The sequence below is a fragment of the Rissa tridactyla genome, chromosome Z, assembly GCF_028500815.1.
Source record: "Rissa tridactyla isolate bRisTri1 chromosome Z, bRisTri1.patW.cur.20221130, whole genome shotgun sequence".
NCBI lineage: Eukaryota > Metazoa > Chordata > Aves > Charadriiformes > Laridae > Rissa > Rissa tridactyla.
Window position 1 is genome coordinate 77,427,510 of NC_071497.1, and position 17,691 is coordinate 77,445,200.

At 49.0% G+C, this 17,691-nt stretch overlaps 1 protein-coding gene across 5 annotated transcripts in view; it reads left to right on the plus strand.

Moving 5' to 3' along the window:
• FAM219A (family with sequence similarity 219 member A) overlaps positions 1 to 16,083 on the plus strand; it is a 99,746-nt gene extending 83,663 nt beyond the window's left edge. For 4 of the 5 annotated variants that reach the window (XM_054184576.1, XM_054184577.1, XM_054184578.1 and 1 more), the window contains exons 3-6: positions 206 to 308; positions 5,272 to 5,352; positions 5,725 to 5,779; positions 6,976 to 16,083. In XM_054184576.1, coding sequence (XP_054040551.1) covers positions 206 to 308; positions 5,272 to 5,352; positions 5,725 to 5,779; positions 6,976 to 7,134 — 398 coding nt within the window. In that variant the 3' untranslated portion in view covers positions 7,135 to 16,083. The remainder of the gene's footprint in view (positions 1 to 205; positions 309 to 5,271; positions 5,353 to 5,724; positions 5,780 to 6,975) is intronic. The other variant, XM_054184575.1, reaches the window with a different exon arrangement.
• The last annotated feature ends 1,608 nt before the right edge of the window (positions 16,084 to 17,691 follow it).

A 17,691-nucleotide genomic window follows, 5' to 3' on the forward strand; every position in this document is an offset into this window, starting at 1 on the left:
TTTTAGCCCCTGGTGAACCTTGCAGGCAATGGGACACAGCTCATCTGGCCTCCGCAGTGTCCCTCCGTGGGAGATGGAGAGCTCATGTCCTTTGCTATTAATTCTGCTATGCTTTTTGATATCAAATCTGAGTTTCTGCAGCCGTATGGTGGCCAGCCAGGCTGTTGCCCTAATTTTTCTTTTCCCCTTTGTATCCCATATGCAGAGAAGCAGAGGGAGCTGGCTCGGAAGGGCTCCCTGAAGAATGGCAACATGGGAAGCCCAGTTAATCAGCAGCCCAAGAAGAACAACGTGATGGCACGAACAAGGTAAAGGACTGGAAAAGCACTCAGCTGTGCTCTGCGCTTCAATCCCTAACGGCCTTAGGATGGGCAAGGACGAAGTTCGTTGCCATTTGCCTACTGCCAAACACACTGCGAGAATGGTGATGGCCCTTCCCGGAGCTGGCAGGCCCAAATGCTCTGTGCTGTGTCGCATCCCATCCCCTGGGGAGATGCAGGGACAGCTGAGGCCAGGACCAGCGACCGTGCAGCCTGTAGGATGAGGAGGCAGCCCAGCGTGGTCGAAATCAGGGGTTTGATACAGCTGTCTTGCGTATTCTGGGTAGCCTCCTGTAACACATAATCCTGCTAGCGGGAGAGGTAGGATGCTGCTTCATGGAACACAGATTGGTTTAGAGCTTAATTCTTCCTTGTCTGCTTTTATCACAGTAGTTCCCTTGCTCTTTTTTGATGACGACCCCTTTCCCTGTACTGATTGACTTAATGAAGGCTTGTAAATAATCCCTCTCTGTGTGCTTTGCTATACACCTCCTCTGCACTTTTCAAAGACAGCATGGTAGTACTTTGCTGGAGCTGCTTTGGCACATCTGTATGACAGTATCAGACAGTGCTACAAACTGCTGTAAATATAGATGAATACTTTCTTTTAGAGTATTTCTGCTTTTTCCATGTAAGCTTCAGGACACCAGTGTATTACTTACCTGCATTCAGGAGGCAAGGACCCCCCTGAGCCCATGCAATTGCACACTTTGCAAGCTACTAGAAAAGTGGCAGTTTTTACTGGAGGACCTCACTTAAAATGACAGAAGAATCTGCGTGAATGCAGGGTGTTTATCAAGGAATGGGAAAGTTGCATGGATTACCATATATTAAGTAGAACAGGAGTTGCAGTTCAGAGCCTCTCTGTATGTGACGCATCCGATGGTAGATGAGGTTCCTTGTTCACATTAATTCCCAAAACCCAAAACAGTAGTCATAAATCATGCCAGGACTTTGTCAAGTTTTATTTGTAAGCCTCTGCAGTCTTGGTGGGATACGCTGCAATGCTCCCTGCTCTGTGTTTGGTTGTTGAGACCGTATAAAGGAGCCAGCCCTGTCGTGGCAGCAAGAATTTCTGCAAATGCTCTCAGCTGGGTTTTCCATGCCCACTGCTCCTCCTTGTCTTCCAAATGCAACCTGGAAAGACTTGGTTTCTTTTGGCAATGGGCTGTATGCTTGCTTTCCGTGAGGAATGGTAGCAGATTTGCTGCTTGAGAGATTTAGAAATGCAGAAATTAGCAGAGGAAGATGGTAAGGGAGAGAAGATGGGATAAATACAGAAGCCTACCTGTAAAATTAGTGACTTCTGCTTGGCGAGGTGGTTGTTTCGGAGCTGCCAATGGCAAGAAGAGTGATTTGAGTGGGGAAGAGCAGAGCAGTGACACCTGTTGACAAAAGCTTTCGAACAGCCAGCTCAGTTTTATTCCGCTTATTTACACCTGAGCCCTGTTCAGAGGGTACGCGGACCCCTCCATAGCCAGCAAAGCCTGCTGGCATTAGACTTGCTTTTCTTAGTTACTTTTCACACACCCTTTAGAAGCATCCCTTGGGATCTTCAAAACAGAGGTTCACAGCCATGGCTTTAGTAGCAGATGTAGCCAAGCTCCGTTGTTCCCATGGGGCTGGGAGGCATCTGGCACAGGGTCCCTTCATCCCTCAGCTCCCTTGGCTTTCTAGGAACCCAGCTGCACCACGAGCACAGCCCTGGTAATACCTCGGAATGGTTCAGTCTGTCTTGCCGCAGACAGGGAAACCTCAGCAAGGCAGAAATGCCAAAAGCTTGTTCAAGCAGCTTCTTTTCATGGTATAATGTTTGCAGTATAATGGGAGATACTCCAGTGGGATGCACTGCAAAATGTCCAGGTTATGGTTGGCCTTTAAGTCTAAACTGTTGGCTTCCTCTGGTCTCTGCAGGAGGAGACTAACCTAAAGCCATTTCCCCTTCTTTAACAGTTCTGGTCTTCTCATCAAATACGTTTAGCTTCTTTCAGGAAAACCACATTGCCTCTCGTAATACCCCACCTCCTCCCTCCTCCTCCTTCCCCAAGGCTTCTGTTCCTCTGTACTATCTGTATGAATTTCTGACATCCAGCCTCTAGGCTGAAGGTTGCCTTCACCATTCGGTCTTCTCCTGGGGCAGGGGCACAGCCAACGTTAGGGGTGAAAGGACCTGGATCCATAACACGCTTTCAGTTCTTAAGAGCAAATAAAATGTGAACAAGGTTGGGGTGATGCTGGCACACTTGCTACGAGCACAGGCAGAGCCCATAACACCACCCGCACCACTTGGGCACAGCCAGATATTGCAGTCCAGTCTGAGAATAACCTGAACTCAGATTTACGTCATAACATATTTCATGTTAAGTGAGCAAAAACACCAAGACAAGAAGCTCATACTGGGACAGCTGCAGATGAAAACAGCTACGACTGCAACCCGCCTTTGTTCCAAGGACAGTGGGAAGCAAAAATAAGGACAATCAGGATGTGAAGGAAGGACAGATCAGGGGCAGAGACATCACCACAGTTTTTTGTCTGCTGCAGAAAAATTGAAGTTCTGTGTTATAAAGAAAGAAGACATTTCTCAAGAAAAAGATGTAGTGATTTTTTTTTTCCAATCAAGTAAATTGCACCACAAAGGGTTCTTTTCCCAGGCCCCCTGATAGTGCTTTGTTCACTCATTATATGGTAACAACCGTCAGCGAGTATGTATGGAGCAGTGAATTGAAAACTGGAGAGCGAGAATGGAAGTCAGTACTGTTATCTGTATGGGCAAGCTGCTGCTGCCAGATCACAGCTTCGGTTCCAGACATCTTTGTTTCTTGACTTCCTTCCTACGTGCTTCAGGAGCAGGACAGCCCCAGTGCTATGAGAGGGGATACTGAATTTTGCAAGTGCATCCCATTTTCTCCAGTCCCCTGGTGCAGCAGGTTGGAAAATCTGCATCAGTTTTAAAATTAATTTCTTTAATCTTGCATTTCAATGAACACTGTAAGAAAATACCTCTAATCGTGAACCTACATGTCTGCTTTGTGGTATCATTTGATATATTTTACTCTCCCTGAGCCTGCCCATCTTCAGCACCTGGCAGGCCTTTGTATTTTTAAAATTGTAATGGCTTCCTGAAATTTTATGAGCAGAAGGAAAAACATTTCAGGTAGTTAGACAGCAGTTGGAGCATGGCTGAGATGGATTATCATCTTTAGATTTATATTTCCCAAAATCTTAGTGAAGCGTCATTGTGCATCCTTGTGTGTTGTTAAAGACCAGTTCTTCATTTGGGAGAAAATCTGAGTTAACCCACTTAACAAGATTTTCATCGCTGTTGCGGTTCCCACCTGCTGAACGTAGAATCTTATTCCATTTACTTGATTTGGTTGATCTTATTTTAAATACAAACCAAAGTCTTTGTGGAGTTTTGTGGATGAAATAACTCTGTTGTGAACTAGTTACCACTGTATTAATGCATTTTACTTATCCTAGAAGCTCTAAAGCCTGTATTCCATATCACAAACTCTCACAGGCAATTAAAGGTGCAAAGTCATCATCAGCCTTTGTAACACTTCTGATGAAGTGAAAGTCATTATGAAATGATGGGATTTTAAAAGTGCTGGTCTGACTGGGCTCTTACACTGCACCCACCAGCTCATATTTCTCATATTACTAAATTTAGGACTGAGACCTCAGAAGTGTTGTGGTGTGGGCTGGGTAGGGACTTAGGCAGAAAGACCACATCCCTGATTTCTAATAGTAGAATAGTAGGAGCACTGAGCCTCTGCCTTCCCCTAACCACCTTCTCCTATTTACTTATTGCTAGTGTCATGTACTCATTGCTAGGGATAAAACGCAACACAAAAATGAGTGACATGATATAGAATCATAGAATCACAGAATGGTAGGGCTGGAAGGGATCTTTGGAGATCATCTAGTCCAACCACCTGCCAGAGCAGGGTCACCCAGAGCAGGTTGCACAGGAACGCGTCCAGGCGGGTTTGGAATGTCTCCAGAGATGGAGACTCCACCACCTCTCTGGGCAGCCTGTGCCAGGGCTCTGCCACCCTCAGAGTAAAGAAGTTCCTCCTCATGTTGAGATGGAGCTTCCTATGCTCAAGTTTGTGCCTGTTACCTCTTGTCCTGTCACTGGGCACCACTGAAAAGAGCCTGGCCCCATCCTCCTGACACCCACCCTTTAAGTATTTATAAGTGTTGGTAAGATCCCCCCTCAGTCATCTTTTTTCCAGAGTGAAAGGACCCAAATCCCTCAGCCTTTCTTCATAAGAGAGGTGTTCCAGTCACCTAATCATCTTGGTAGCCCTTTGCTGCACCCTCTCCAGCAGTTCCCTGTCCTTCTTGAACCGGGGAGCCCAGAACTGGACACTACTCCAGGTGCGGCCTCACCAGGGCAGAGTAGAGGGGGAGGATGACCTCCCTCGACCTGCTGGCCACACTCTTCTTGATGCACCCCAGGATGCCATGGGCCTTCTTGGCCACAAGGGCACATTGCTGGCTCATGGCCATCCTCTTGTCCACCAGGACTCCCAGGTCTCTTTCCACAGAGCTGCTCTCCAGCAGGTCAGCCCCCAACCTCTACTGGTGCATGGGGTTATTCCTCCCCAGCTGCAGCACCCTACGCTTGTCCTTATTGAATTTCATAAGGTTGACAAGCATATTCATATGACAAGCAGGTTCACCAGAATGAAGCATGGATTTTCCCTCCAGGGAGGAGTGTGTTCCCAAGGCATGTCCAGTGTTTACCCCTGTGAAACAGCTCTCAGCCACCCAGAGACAGAGCTCGCTTCCTCTGAATTGCACCCATTTAAACTTCTTCACTGATAAGGGAAAGCTGGCAAGGAATTGAAATGGGGAGAGCATAAGTATCATAAAGCTTTGCCGTGGATTATATGTGGTACTGAGCTTTACTGTGTGGTTAACTGACAACATTTAACTGTTTCAGGCTCGTTGTTCCCAATAAGGGCTATTCGTCATTAGACCAGAGTCCAGATGAAAAGCCACTGGTAGCCCTGGATACGGACAGGTACGCAAAGTGTTAATAAGATAAACATTACAGTGCAAGTGAGCTTTTGTGCCAGAGTGCAGCACTGAAGCTAACTCCTGCTGCAGCCACTCGGTCTCGCAGGCCACTCGCACTCCTCCTTGCTGTGCCCTTCGGTGTATGCCGTAACTGCTCTCTGTGCGTAAACAAGTAGGAAAAGACGTGAGTAAAGAGCGCTTTGATGAAAAGGTCTGAGAGTCACAGATGAAAGTTACTCTCCAGACTCTCGTGATGTAACTAACTCCTCTGTGCCTCAAGGACGGCTTCATGGCACAAGAACGGGAGGGCTAACCAGGAATACAGTAAGTCTTTCTAACAGTTTCCTTCTTTGCTGTATCTTGTCCTTCCCTGCAGTGATGATGACTTTGATATGTCCAGATATTCCTCCTCGGGATACTCATCAGCTGAGGTGAGTTACACTCTTTCCTGCCATCCTTGCCATGAATGCTAATAGTAGAGCAGCCAGAAACAGCTTAGAGTGGCCTTGTGTTGCCAAAAACAGCTACACAAGGAATTTAGCAGTGCTGTAGACTCTGTGAGTTTGGAAGGGACCATGGCAGAAACTGTGTCATGTTCCTTTCTTCCCTGGTGATCCAATTGGCTCTGTCCCCGCACTGCCACAGCACAGGCACAGATCTGCCCGTCGGCTGTCTTCACAGCTACCTTTGGCTTCACTCAAGCTTTTCCCAGTTCTGCTCAGCCCCACAGTGTTGGCCCATGCGGTGCAAAAGCATCAACTTGTCTGTCACGCCGGCTCAGCAACCATATGCTTGCCAAGGACACGAATAAAGGATCTGAGGGCGTGCTGTGATTTCCAGTCCTTGGGGGGGGTCGGGGTCACGCAGTGCGTGTTTACTTGGAGCGGGCAGAAATTCCAGGAGGACCTGCAGATATGAACTCTTGTCCTTTCAAAGAGAAAAGGCAGGAAGCTCAGACTTGTTAATCCCGCTGCATTGTTTCTGAATATATTCCCAAGCCCTCTCCTGAATTAGTTGCCTGGCCTCTGGCAACTGCTTCTGCGGGATCTGATTTTACATCCAGGGTGCTGAGTGGCCGTTCTGCACTCAAGCTGTGGGGAACTCTTTACCCTTGTATTCCTTCCTTGGGAAAAATACCTCTGAAACACAGAAACGTACAAGAACAAGGGCCAGATTAAATGATCTGCACTGTGTCTGGGCCCTCATGAAGTGTTGTTCACCCGGATCTAGTTAGACAGCACTTGAATCTGAGATTACAAAGAGGCGAGAGGCTTTACCACTGTTCAACTGCTATAGTGTGCCCTAGACTGAGAGGAGGGACTGCCCAGCTGACAATGGTTTATTATCATTATTATTACATTACTTTAAATGAGGGCTTGTCTTCATGGAAGGATTATTCCAGAATAAAATAGTGCATCAACTTGCTACTCTGGAATATCTCACTCTAGTACTCCTATTCTGGAAGAAACTAGAACAACAGAAGGCAGCCCTCGCCTGAGGTCAAGAACTCTTTCATTGGTGGGGCAGCTGCTAATGATGGGGAAATATATACCAGAATAAGGGTGCTCCTTCATCTTCTCACCATCAGAAGGAAGAAGTGTTTGACTGTTTGTCTCTTTGTCTGTAGCAGATCAACCAAGACTTGAACATCCAGCTGCTAAAGGATGGGTACCGGTTAGATGAGATCCCAGATGACGAGGACCTCGACCTAATCCCCCCTAAATCGGTCAACCCTACCTGCATGTGTTGCCAAGCCACCTCCTCCACCGCCTGTCACATCCAGTAGTGAGGCCGGCAGGCTGTGATCAGTGCTTTCCACTATAACTGTAAAACTTAACAGCCATTGCTTCCTCCTATGGTAGGACGTGCACCTCTTTGTGTTCATGGAGCCAGGAGAAACCAAAAAATTCATTTTATGATTGGTTGATAAGTTATTTTAAACTATGGTTAAACAAAAGAAAAATTGCTCAAAGTGCCAGGCAGTGCCTGGCAGAACTGACTGGTCTGGAGAGCGAATACAGAGCGGTCCAGAGATACCTCCTTGGTTTGTGCAGGCACTGGGGATATTTTGTAAGGTGTCTGTTCCAGAATGGGAAAGGTCAGATGGGGCTGCAGGTAATCCTACCCACTGAAACCAATCCATCTGTGAAACCAGGGGTGAGTCTGAGGTATCAGGGGGTTTTACCAGTGAGAGGAGGTCAGTTCTTAATTCATTCACTAAACCTGTTTCATTTGCATAACCAAAATGATACTGTAAGTGGGGCACAGGAATGGGAACGGACCAGGGGATCCTTTCTTATGGCAAGGATAGCCAGGACTAGCATGACACCATTCATTCACTTGTGAAGGTGACATTTCACTGTGAGTCAGTACTAGCTAGAGCTGTTGTGTCACATATCCAATGCAATCTACCCTTAGCTCCACATTAAATTATCACTGAACACATCAGACTCGATCTGTAATCCATCCATGCTCTTTGGGGATTCAGTCCTTGCCCAAGAATACTATGCTCCTGAGTTCAGTCCAGTCACGTATACTAACTTCAGCCTATACTTAATTCCTGTGAGACCCATCTGCCTCCAAAAATCTTAAACTTTGTTCAACTAAGAAAAAATGAGTCCTGCGCAAGACAGGACTAGAGCAGCGCAGTCTGAAGGTCAGTGCCAGATAAGCTAGTTGAGGAAAGCACATTTTTACAGTGCTCAACTTTTGATATTCTCTTGACACTGTGTCTCCTGGTGCCTGTGGGAGAGATTTGTGGTGGTGGCAGGCTTCAGGGGAGTTTTCAGCAACAGCAGAATTATGAACAGCTTCAGCTGAAAAAAACCCATGAGAGGAAACTACTGTTTATCTCAGCTCTGCCCACTTGTGCACTAGGCTTGGTCTGTGTTAAAGCTGTCCCATGTCGGGAGCAATTGTGTTTATTTGGTGCTGGAGTAGTCAGGAAATGTGGCGTTACATTAGGTAGCTGGACTGAATTGCCAGTTGACCAGCGGGTTGTTTTTAATGCAAAATCATTTCTGGAATTAGGAAGCGTGTCCTCTCCCTAGCTGGTCTTACATTGCTGGTTTCAGCATATGTGGGGCTCAGGCGAGGGATGGGCTGGCATTTTTCTCAGTGTTGAAATCTTTTGCCACAGGCACGACTGTGTGTTTTCCTGCCCTGCCAGGAGGAAGGGCCGCCTGCCTTGGGTCATCACTTGCTTTATAGCCTGGGGAAGGGAAAAAGCGAGGGCAATTCTGAGCTTCCCATCAGAACTCCTGAGTCACAAGGCAGAGCCTGAGCTCCACCCCGACAGATAGATCCCCCATCTGAAATCTGCATGGAGTGAGCTGAGTCTCTAAGAAGTCCTTTTCATGATTAGGAGGAGAATTATTTAATACCCTGGGGTTTCACTCTGCGCTGCCAAGCACGATACCATCCACAGTGTGAGCAAAAGACCAGGCACACAAGATTCCTCAGCTTTATTATTCACTAGCTGGTATGGGCAACTGTTTGCCTCCCCTCCCTAAGACAGGGTGCTGTCACTCTGGCTCCAGCCCACAGAAAGAGCATCCCTGCCTCCTTGTGCAGAAGTACTGGTTAAATTGCCAGCTCCTCCAGGAACAGTGTTTCTCAAATGAATTCCTCTCCCTTTCTCACCACCTCGTAATGCTGAGGGGGAATAGTTCCAAAACGTTTCTAAAGAAGCAGGTCTCCAGTTCTTCCCTTCTTCTTTCACGTGCTTGCTTTCCTCTCCAGTGCTAGCTCAGGTTGAGGTTAGCAAGTTGTCTGGAGGTGGGGGGAGAGCTCTAACAACACTGTGTAGAGAAAAAAGATGAAAGGGAAAAATATTCCTTAAGAAGTCTTTTTTTTTAATGGGGAATGTAGTCAAAACCTATGAGAAACGCCATGGTCAAACCAAATCCTATAGGACATCCCTTTAAATCTTCACTTTCCTAAGGAGGGACTTTGCAGTTCAACATTGGTACCGTGCAATGTCTTCATCACGTTTATCCACCTGGGTTAGCCTCTGTGCCTTCCAGCCGGGCTGCACACGCTCAGCCTTTCCCACAGCCCTTGCTTAGGAGCTCGGAGCGTATCGGTGTGCCTGTTAGGGCAACAAGCCATGTCTTTACCTGGGTCAGCCAGACTGCGGGTGGCACAGGTGTCCTTCGTGCTGCCATCACGTTCGGTCCAAGACAGACTGAGGCTTGCTGACGCTGTATCTCCCAGGGTTAACACCTCCCCTCTGAAGGACAGACCTTCCCTGGTAACTGCTGCCCCATGGCACTACAACCAAGCTTTTTTATTGCCCATTTTGCTGGTTTTTGCCTGTCATGTGCCCTGTGGTATTCCACAGCCCTGCAACTGCCCTCCGCCCTTTGCATTGTGTGATGTGCGTCTGCTTCTAGCACAGGCCTTTAGGGGGGGAGGGAGGTGAGTTTAAATGTTACACACAGTGCTTCCTCCAAACACAGACCGAAGCACAAGCCAAGTGTTTTTCCCTGCACACAGAAAGAGCTGGCTGCACAAACAGCTGGTTTGGCATGACAGTACAGGACCATAAAATGGCAATTTTTTGGCTTCTCCTCTCTATGCTTTGTGTTCATATATTTTATTAGGGGAATAAAGTAGAAAGGGTGGGGGAAAGTAGTTACCTGTGTAGGGTCATTATCAGGAAGGCTGAATGGATTAAGGCAATGCACATGTGGCTATCACAGGAAATTGAACGCTAACCCTTCTGAACCGCAGCCCCCTTAAGCAGGTTATGACCATGTGGCGTGTTTGTTGGCTCGTTACGGAGTATGGTGGACAGCCTGTCAGTATGCATTAACCGCAGATTGGGCTGGCTCTCCCTCTCTGGTCTCATGTTCCGACCTTTGCTTCTGCCAGAAGGTTTTATTGTTGGAGGTTATGCTGTGGTGACTTCCCGGGAAGGTGTATAGATACATGGCCATCCTGGCACTGCTCTCCTTCACCATGGCCTGGAGAAGGCAAAAGCAAAAAGCACAGACCCTGACTTTCTGTTGCAACATTACAAAGCCCTAAAATCTGCAGAGCTGCTGGGCACTCTCCTAAATGCAGATTGCATGCAAGAAAGAAAATTGTTCCTTGTTCCAGCCTTTGCACCAAACCAGATGGTCTTTTCAGGCCCCATTTTCAGTCCAAAGTTGTACAGAATACCAAGGGGAGAAGCACGATGGAGTGTGAAAGGCTGCATTGCTGTCCACCTAAATTACCATGCAAATATGATTTAAGGATATTGATGCTGGTGCCTCCACAAGGGAATCTGCATTTGACGCCTCCTAAAGACAGATCGGCTTTTTGTTAGGATTTTATGTAATTTCAGTCACCAAATCACCTGAGTTTAAGAAGTCCTTTCCTTTTATCAGATGTTAATTTTGCCCTTTAACGTGAGCTGGCTTTGAAGTCCAGGATCTCAGCACTCAGCTCTGTCTCTCCAGTCTGCAAACTCCCCATTTTTGGATGTCTCTGTGAGGAGGAGCATCCTCCTAGGGTTGAGGAAGGTTGTTAGATAGCGTGGTCTAGTCTGCTTTTCTGGTGGTTGTAAATAAACCAGCTGAAAGGAGGCTGATGTCCAGGCAACCATCCCGAAGGCTCATTTGATGTCTTAACAGACAAATGTTGAAGCCAACCCTTGGAAGAGCCACTGGGTCATATCTGATGTTGCTGCATGTCCACCGCCCAATGTGTATGCTCGGCCATTGGGTCTGCTATGCTGTTCTGGCTGTCTTGACTGCAGATGCCTTGCAGCTGCAAAAGCAGGCAACCAAGCCTGCTGCATGGACTTTGAAAGGGACATCAGGACGCTCCCCCACAGACAAGATGGACTCAGCTGCTTGTGGTTTGCCTCTTCAGCTCCTTTGCCAAAAGGAGGCACCTGCTCTGCTCAGCTGTCTGCTGGCTGACACATTGGTCTCTCTGTGATCCTGAGCAGAATCCTTTCCTCTCCACGCAGAGCCTGTCCTCGGGCTGGCCTGCGAGCTGTACAACAGCATGCAGGAGGCTTGAAAAGTACAGCGCTCTGTGTGTGACTCAACCGAAACATGAAGATGCTTTTGAAGAAAGGGAGGATCCAGCTGGGCACCAGATGGAACAACAGGAAAAAGAAAACAAGCAGTAACTAGAAAGGTTGCCAAGTGCTGTCTTGGCCTAGGGCAGATCCCCGTTGTCCGAGTTAATCCATCTCAGTGCAGTGCCGATACCAGCAGGGAGCAAAGATCGCTTCCAGATGCACACACCAGAAACGCCGTGTCCCCGAGCTGGCACCTCAGCCAAATACTACTGCAGAGAGTCTGCTGGAGTGTTGGAGCACAGAAATGAGATCTAGCGTCCCTTGCTGCTGTGGCACGTGGTACGCATTTGCTCTAGCCTCAGGCAGGTCGCATCCCCTCTTGATGTCCATTCCCTCCTGCAGCACAGGGGAGAAACCTGCCTTCCCGAGATGCTGCCACCACCCTGCCTGGATGTTGCCAAGTGTGTGATGGGCACCATTGATAGGTTCTGCAAGCAAGATGCAAAAAGCATGCTATAGAAATTTTATGCATATTTTCAAAGCACCGCTCTGCTTTCCCTCTGTTTACCAGCTTCTGATGTTGCCTGCATGTGCCAGAAGGCTGCGGGGTGGAGGTTAGAGAGAGATTAAACAGCTTTGGGGGAAGATGTTTGGCAAGGATGTGTTTCCCAGTTATTTGGCAGCTGGCTCTCGCACAACTGACTTCTCAATCTGCGTGCTGCTACAGGGAACATGTAAGAAGATTTGGTGGCCCAACAGCACCATCCCCTGCGAGTAGAGTTAAGGAACTTAGAAGTGCAACTGGGATAGCGAGTGCTGATGGAGGAGAGCATGGAAGGGCTCTTTTGGGATATTCCCATAGCAGTTTCATGCTCTCACTTTTAGCATCCGTGTAATCATCTGAGGGTATAAACTAGTAATTTCACCTGGGATTTTCCTTTGCTTTGCCATTCTCCCTTCAAGCTCCCATGCGGTATGGCCACTCTTACCTAGAATGAAGTAGGCTTTGTCACTGGCTGCTGCCTGGCTCAGCAAGCACAGCCTGTGTGTTCACAAGAAACATCTGCATCGATGGGCTGTGCCACAGGGCGGGCTGGGAGAGGTTGAGCCTAAGGGGAAGGCATGGGAAGGTCTTCATTTTAAGGTGCTTTTTCACACATAGGAGAACATTGCATCCCTCTCACTTCCTTTCAAGGCTTTCCTGTGAGAGGGATTGCCGCAAACCTTGAACTGCATCTCATCAGACAAACCCACCTCTATTACAGAACCACACAAGCCACGAAGCAGAAGGGCCAGCAATTTAGCATAGAGGGGAGAGGTTGTGACCTGGCATTACCTGCAGAAGATTAATGTGGGTTTCTCACAGGGGCTGGCATCCATATTTTAACTCCCTGTATTTGGCAGCTGAGCTGCTGCATTGCTTCCAGAAAATTACAGCTACACCCCCTCCTTTGTCCCCCTTGGCATTGGTGGCAATCCCAGGATCACAGCAGCTAAATGCTGGCTGGCTGAGCACTGCTTGGACAGCTTGCTGGGGAGGGAAAGGTTGGGGACTAATTGAGATTACATGGAGCAGAGCACTGTGGCCCACGCAACCGTGCAGCAAGCTGTATCGCAGAGCAGCACAGACACTGGCAGGAGAGGCTGCAGCTTTCCCTGGTGCCTGTGGAGAGCAGCTCTTCCCATTGCTTCCCAGACCCATTTGCCACTGGTGGTGGCTCCAAGCCTTTCTCTTTCTCTAAAAAGCTGCTCCGGCAAAAGACGGGTTTTCTCCTGGAAGGAGTCCACCTTGCTGGTTGTGCCTGGTCTGTGGAGCCATTTCCGTAGTAGGAAATGGTGACACAGGTGGTGGGATTGCATCAGGGAGCGGAAGGTACAAAAGAACCTTTATTAAAATGTGACCGTCTCAGATGTGTCACTGGAAACCATCACAGTAGGCATCGGGAAAAGAAAAGGCCACGAAAAGGCCATGCTGAGTTAAGTCTCATTACCTGCCGAGATGTTTACCCTCCCAGAGCAGCATTTCTCCCCTCATTGCTCATCCAGCTGCCCCAGGGTGGGCTCCCTGGGAAGTTCTGCTCTCCACACAGACTGCCTTCTTGCTTCTGCACCCCAGAAAAGCTGCAACTCCATTTGTTACCTTCCTCAAGTCTGCATGATCTGGGAGATTAGTTTGTTAGGAGATGTGATACAGGTGCATGGAGATAGCTGGAAAACTTGTACCGGCTCTCTTCATAACAGCCCTTCTGGTTTTTATCACCTTCATCTCCATCCCCAGCTCACAGATTTCTTTCCTCAGTTTCTTTGCATGGAAAAGCTTCAGTAGCAGCTGTATTCAGCTTGTAGCTGCCTCTGTCCTGAGACAAACCCAAGGCAAATGTCAGACCAGTGGGAGATCCAACAATCATGGAAATCCAAGATCATGGGTGATCCAGAGAGCAGGCTGGAATTTCTCTTCACCCGCCTGAGGGCTGTAGGGCTGAGGGTTCACCAGGCTAGGATAAAACCTTGGTGTGATCCAGCAAGCCAAGCTGGCTGCCTTCACCCTCCTGTCGTCAGTGCTGTGGGAGGTCTGGGACCCAAGCGCCAGGTCCCGGGCCTGCCAGACCATGTCCTCCTGGTGCAGGAGGAGCTGCTGTGGAGACCTGCAGCGGAGGCATGGGTGGGATGCCTGTTGGCTGTGCCCTCGCTGTGCTGGGGCTGGGCACTGTAAGGCACGCTGGTAGGGCTGTAGTTCTGCAGGGAAAAAGACTCTTGCAGAGGACGAAGTCTTTGCAGGGGAGAAAATTCAGAAAGTTGTGGGGGGGTTCCCCCCCCTTTTTGCACATTTTTAACCATTTTCACTCCTCCCACAGAGGTTATTGAACCTTCAATTTAATAAAGGAAATGAGCCAGCATCAAATCGCTTTCTGAAGGGTCTGAAAGCAGGCGCTACTTGCAGGCAGAGATGGTCTGTGCCTACCATGCGACTTCGAGACCTCACTGCATCCTGCAGCTGAGTCACCCTGCGCGCTGCGTGGGGTCTGGGGTGGGAGAGTCAGCACTGGCCATCACGCCAGACAGCCATGGCTTCCCAGACGGAAGAAGAGTCAGACCAGGAAGTGGGGGAAGGAGCAGCAATGGTAGAAGAGTAGCTAGTTGTCACAGGTAATCTTCAGTATCCGTGTCCAGTGGTTAGTCCTAGAATCGCAAGCCTTGTTATACCGCACACGTCCTCCTTACACTCCTCTTTTCTTGAAGCAGCCATCGTCTTTCCTCCCCCCACCCCATGCACCAGTGATGAGCACCACAGGCAGTTGCACCAAAGTGACTCTCAGCCCAGTTCTGCATCCCCATCTCCCACCCAAGCCCAAGGCAGCCCAAACATTTGTTGGTCATCACAAGTCTTGTAATTTCGCTTGGGTTTTCTTTCCTCATGTACCATATCTTCCTCCACATGCGCTCTAGCAGGGCAGCACAGGAGGCTCTGACCATCTTCTAAGGACCTTCTTTGCCCCCTGGCAGCACCTTGCAGACATGCACCTTACTGGGAATGTACTGGGTCAATGCTGGTGAGATCTGGCACTGACGGTCTTGCGTGGGTGGCAGCTGATGGGGATCTACCGGGGGAATCTGGCAGAAAGTGGCTACTGTCCCTTTTCTTTTCTTTTTTGAGCAAGAGGGGGATTTTTTTGGCATTACGATTATTGTCCACCTTCCAGTGGCCAAGTTCTGGGCTGCATTAATAGTTGGGGTTCACTGGCTGTCGCAGCAGGTATGGAGCTTCGCACCAACCTTAGTAGCAAACGCTGTGGCTGTATGCAGAGCTTGGATCCAGCTGGTTTCTCCAGAAACCAGATCTGGTTTCTCCCATGCTGGCAAAGCGCTTTCAGCAGGCTACAGACAGGCATTTCTGGCAGACAAGGAAACAGCACTCCTCCGAGTCCAGATCAAAGCTGCACTTCCATTTCGTGCCCTCAGCTTGGAAAAAACGCAACCCAAGCAAATGCTTCACAGGTCTCCTTTCCTCGTGCGGTGCCTGGTGCCCCAGGGGATAGAGTGGAAGGAGGCATTTCCATGGATCACCAAAAGCAAGATCCTTTTTTGGATGTATTTAATGGAAATATCTTTCAGGAGGACAGACCTCCCGACCTTTGTGTTAATCTCACGAGCAGGACATGAATTTCCAGCTGTCCTTGCATATAGTGAAACATAGCTGAAGCAGCCAAATGCAAAGTAGAGTTAAATGTAGGGTTTGACCTGAATAACCTTTTAATTAGGAAGATAAATTTGTTGTAGCTTGACCTTAGTCCATGTTAGGAACCTGCTAATCATTTGACATGCAGAGTGTATTAATGCTGCACTTAACTTGGCCATTGGTTTTATTATCTGGTTTTGGGAGTTTTTTCACTCCCGAAGCATCAGTTTGCATCTTGTATGGGTTTTCTTTTCTTTCATTTTTTCCCGTTCAGAACATGTAGCACACTGTTGTACTTCTGTTCCTGTCTGCGTAGAGTATTGCCTTAAACAGATCAGTTGTGTTGTGGTTTGGTTTGGGTTTTCTTTTTTTCTACCATCAGTTTTATGCATTAATTTATTTTAAAATGTGGGGGTTTTTTTCAAAAACATGAAACGTATAATATTTTTTTTAACATTTCCATTGCAGTATTTATCATTGTTACTGGTTGTGTGTAGTGTAACAGAATTAATGATATTAAAAAGCATACATATGAAAAACAGCCTGCCAGCCTTTCTCATTGGAGCGAACCGGGGTGAGAGGGTACAAACCGCACCATCTCCTCTGAGCCCGCAGCAGTCACAGATACTGAAATCAGGGGGTGCCAGCCTTCACGCCATGCCCAATACCAGCCTGCCTGAGCCCAGCAGAAGATTCTGGTGTGGAGATGTGCCTGTGGCACAGGGAAACCCGCCGGGGCGTCTGGCCCCCAGCCATTGTTTGGGAAATGCTTCTCACCAAGGAGAAGGCACGTGGGCTTGGACACAGACCCTGCATCTGGGCTGTGACAGAAGCAGAAAGGAGTGCTGCATCTGTATGACATTGATGGGTGGAATAACTTTTTCCCCATCATTGCAGCCATTTCTGCCCGGCAAAGCTGTTGGCGTGGGAGCCGAGCGCTGATTTTTAAGTCCAGTGCCAGCAGCTGGAAACCCCAGGCGGCAGCATGAGCGGGCCAGTAGCTCATGCTGGTAGCTGGTCTGTCACTGGATAAGTCCATCTGGCCCCTGCGAGAGGCTTGGACTCCACCTCCCCCTGCAGATCGGTGCCCCCCAGGTCTGTCCACCCTTCCCTCCCAGCTTCCTGCTGGCTCCCAGCAGGGGACAGGGCTGATGGAGAGCCCAAGCCTGTCTCAACAGCGACCAGCAGGGTGTGAAAATCAATGGCAGCTCATTTCCTTCATTTCATCTCTAATGGTGCATTAATCCCATTTGCCTGGAAGCATTCGGGTGCCCCAGGGCTGCTCAGCCCCACCGTCGCCCGCAGCAAACAGAAGCAGGGCTCTGCAGACCTTGGGGGGGCGGGTTGGCATCCACCCTGCCAAGATGGACATGGGTGACACTGGTCACCTTGAAAAACGTGGCAGCAGAGGGGCCAGAGCCGGGAGCAGAGCAGGGCTCTGAGATGGCACTGCGTAACAAGCCAGGCCGCAGCGGGGTTTCTGCAGGGGCAGGGTTTCTGCTCGACCCCCACAGCTCGGGGAAAAGCAAACACAGTTCACGCAAATCCCTCCCTAGCAAAACCCAGCTGCCTCTCTGCACTGAGGTGGGTGAGGATGTCTCACTCTGGCAGCAGAGCCCGCCACTCAGGACAGAAGACCAAATGAGCCATACGGGATCACCAAAATCCAGCTTTGTAATTAAAAAGGGGAGGCGGAGCAGGCAATAATTGCCTTGGCTACCCCATCAGGCTATGACAGCGGTGCTGTGCCCCGGGCGGTGGCTGCACTGCTGCGGTGGTGTGTGTGCACAGCTGGGTTGCTGCAGGAGGTTTCCAAGGAAATACAGGAGAGAGGGGCTGGAAAAACCACAATCATTGCTCCTGCACCTCCCAAAATAAAATGATCTTGATTAGGATCAGCTGATACTATTTCATACCATTGTTAAGGCAGTTGCCGGCAGGAGGGGAGGAAGCCCAGAGCCAAAGCCAGGAGGGTGCTTTGAGACGGGGGTGGAGGGGATGCAGGCAGCAGTTGCCATGCCCTAGGCTAGAACCAGAGCGTAGCTATGGGACTGATGGGAAGCCACCAAATCCCCCTGCTCCCACACTGTGACATCACTGATAGCACAATCACCACCCAGGGCTGGCAGAGAAGTGGCACCAGCCCC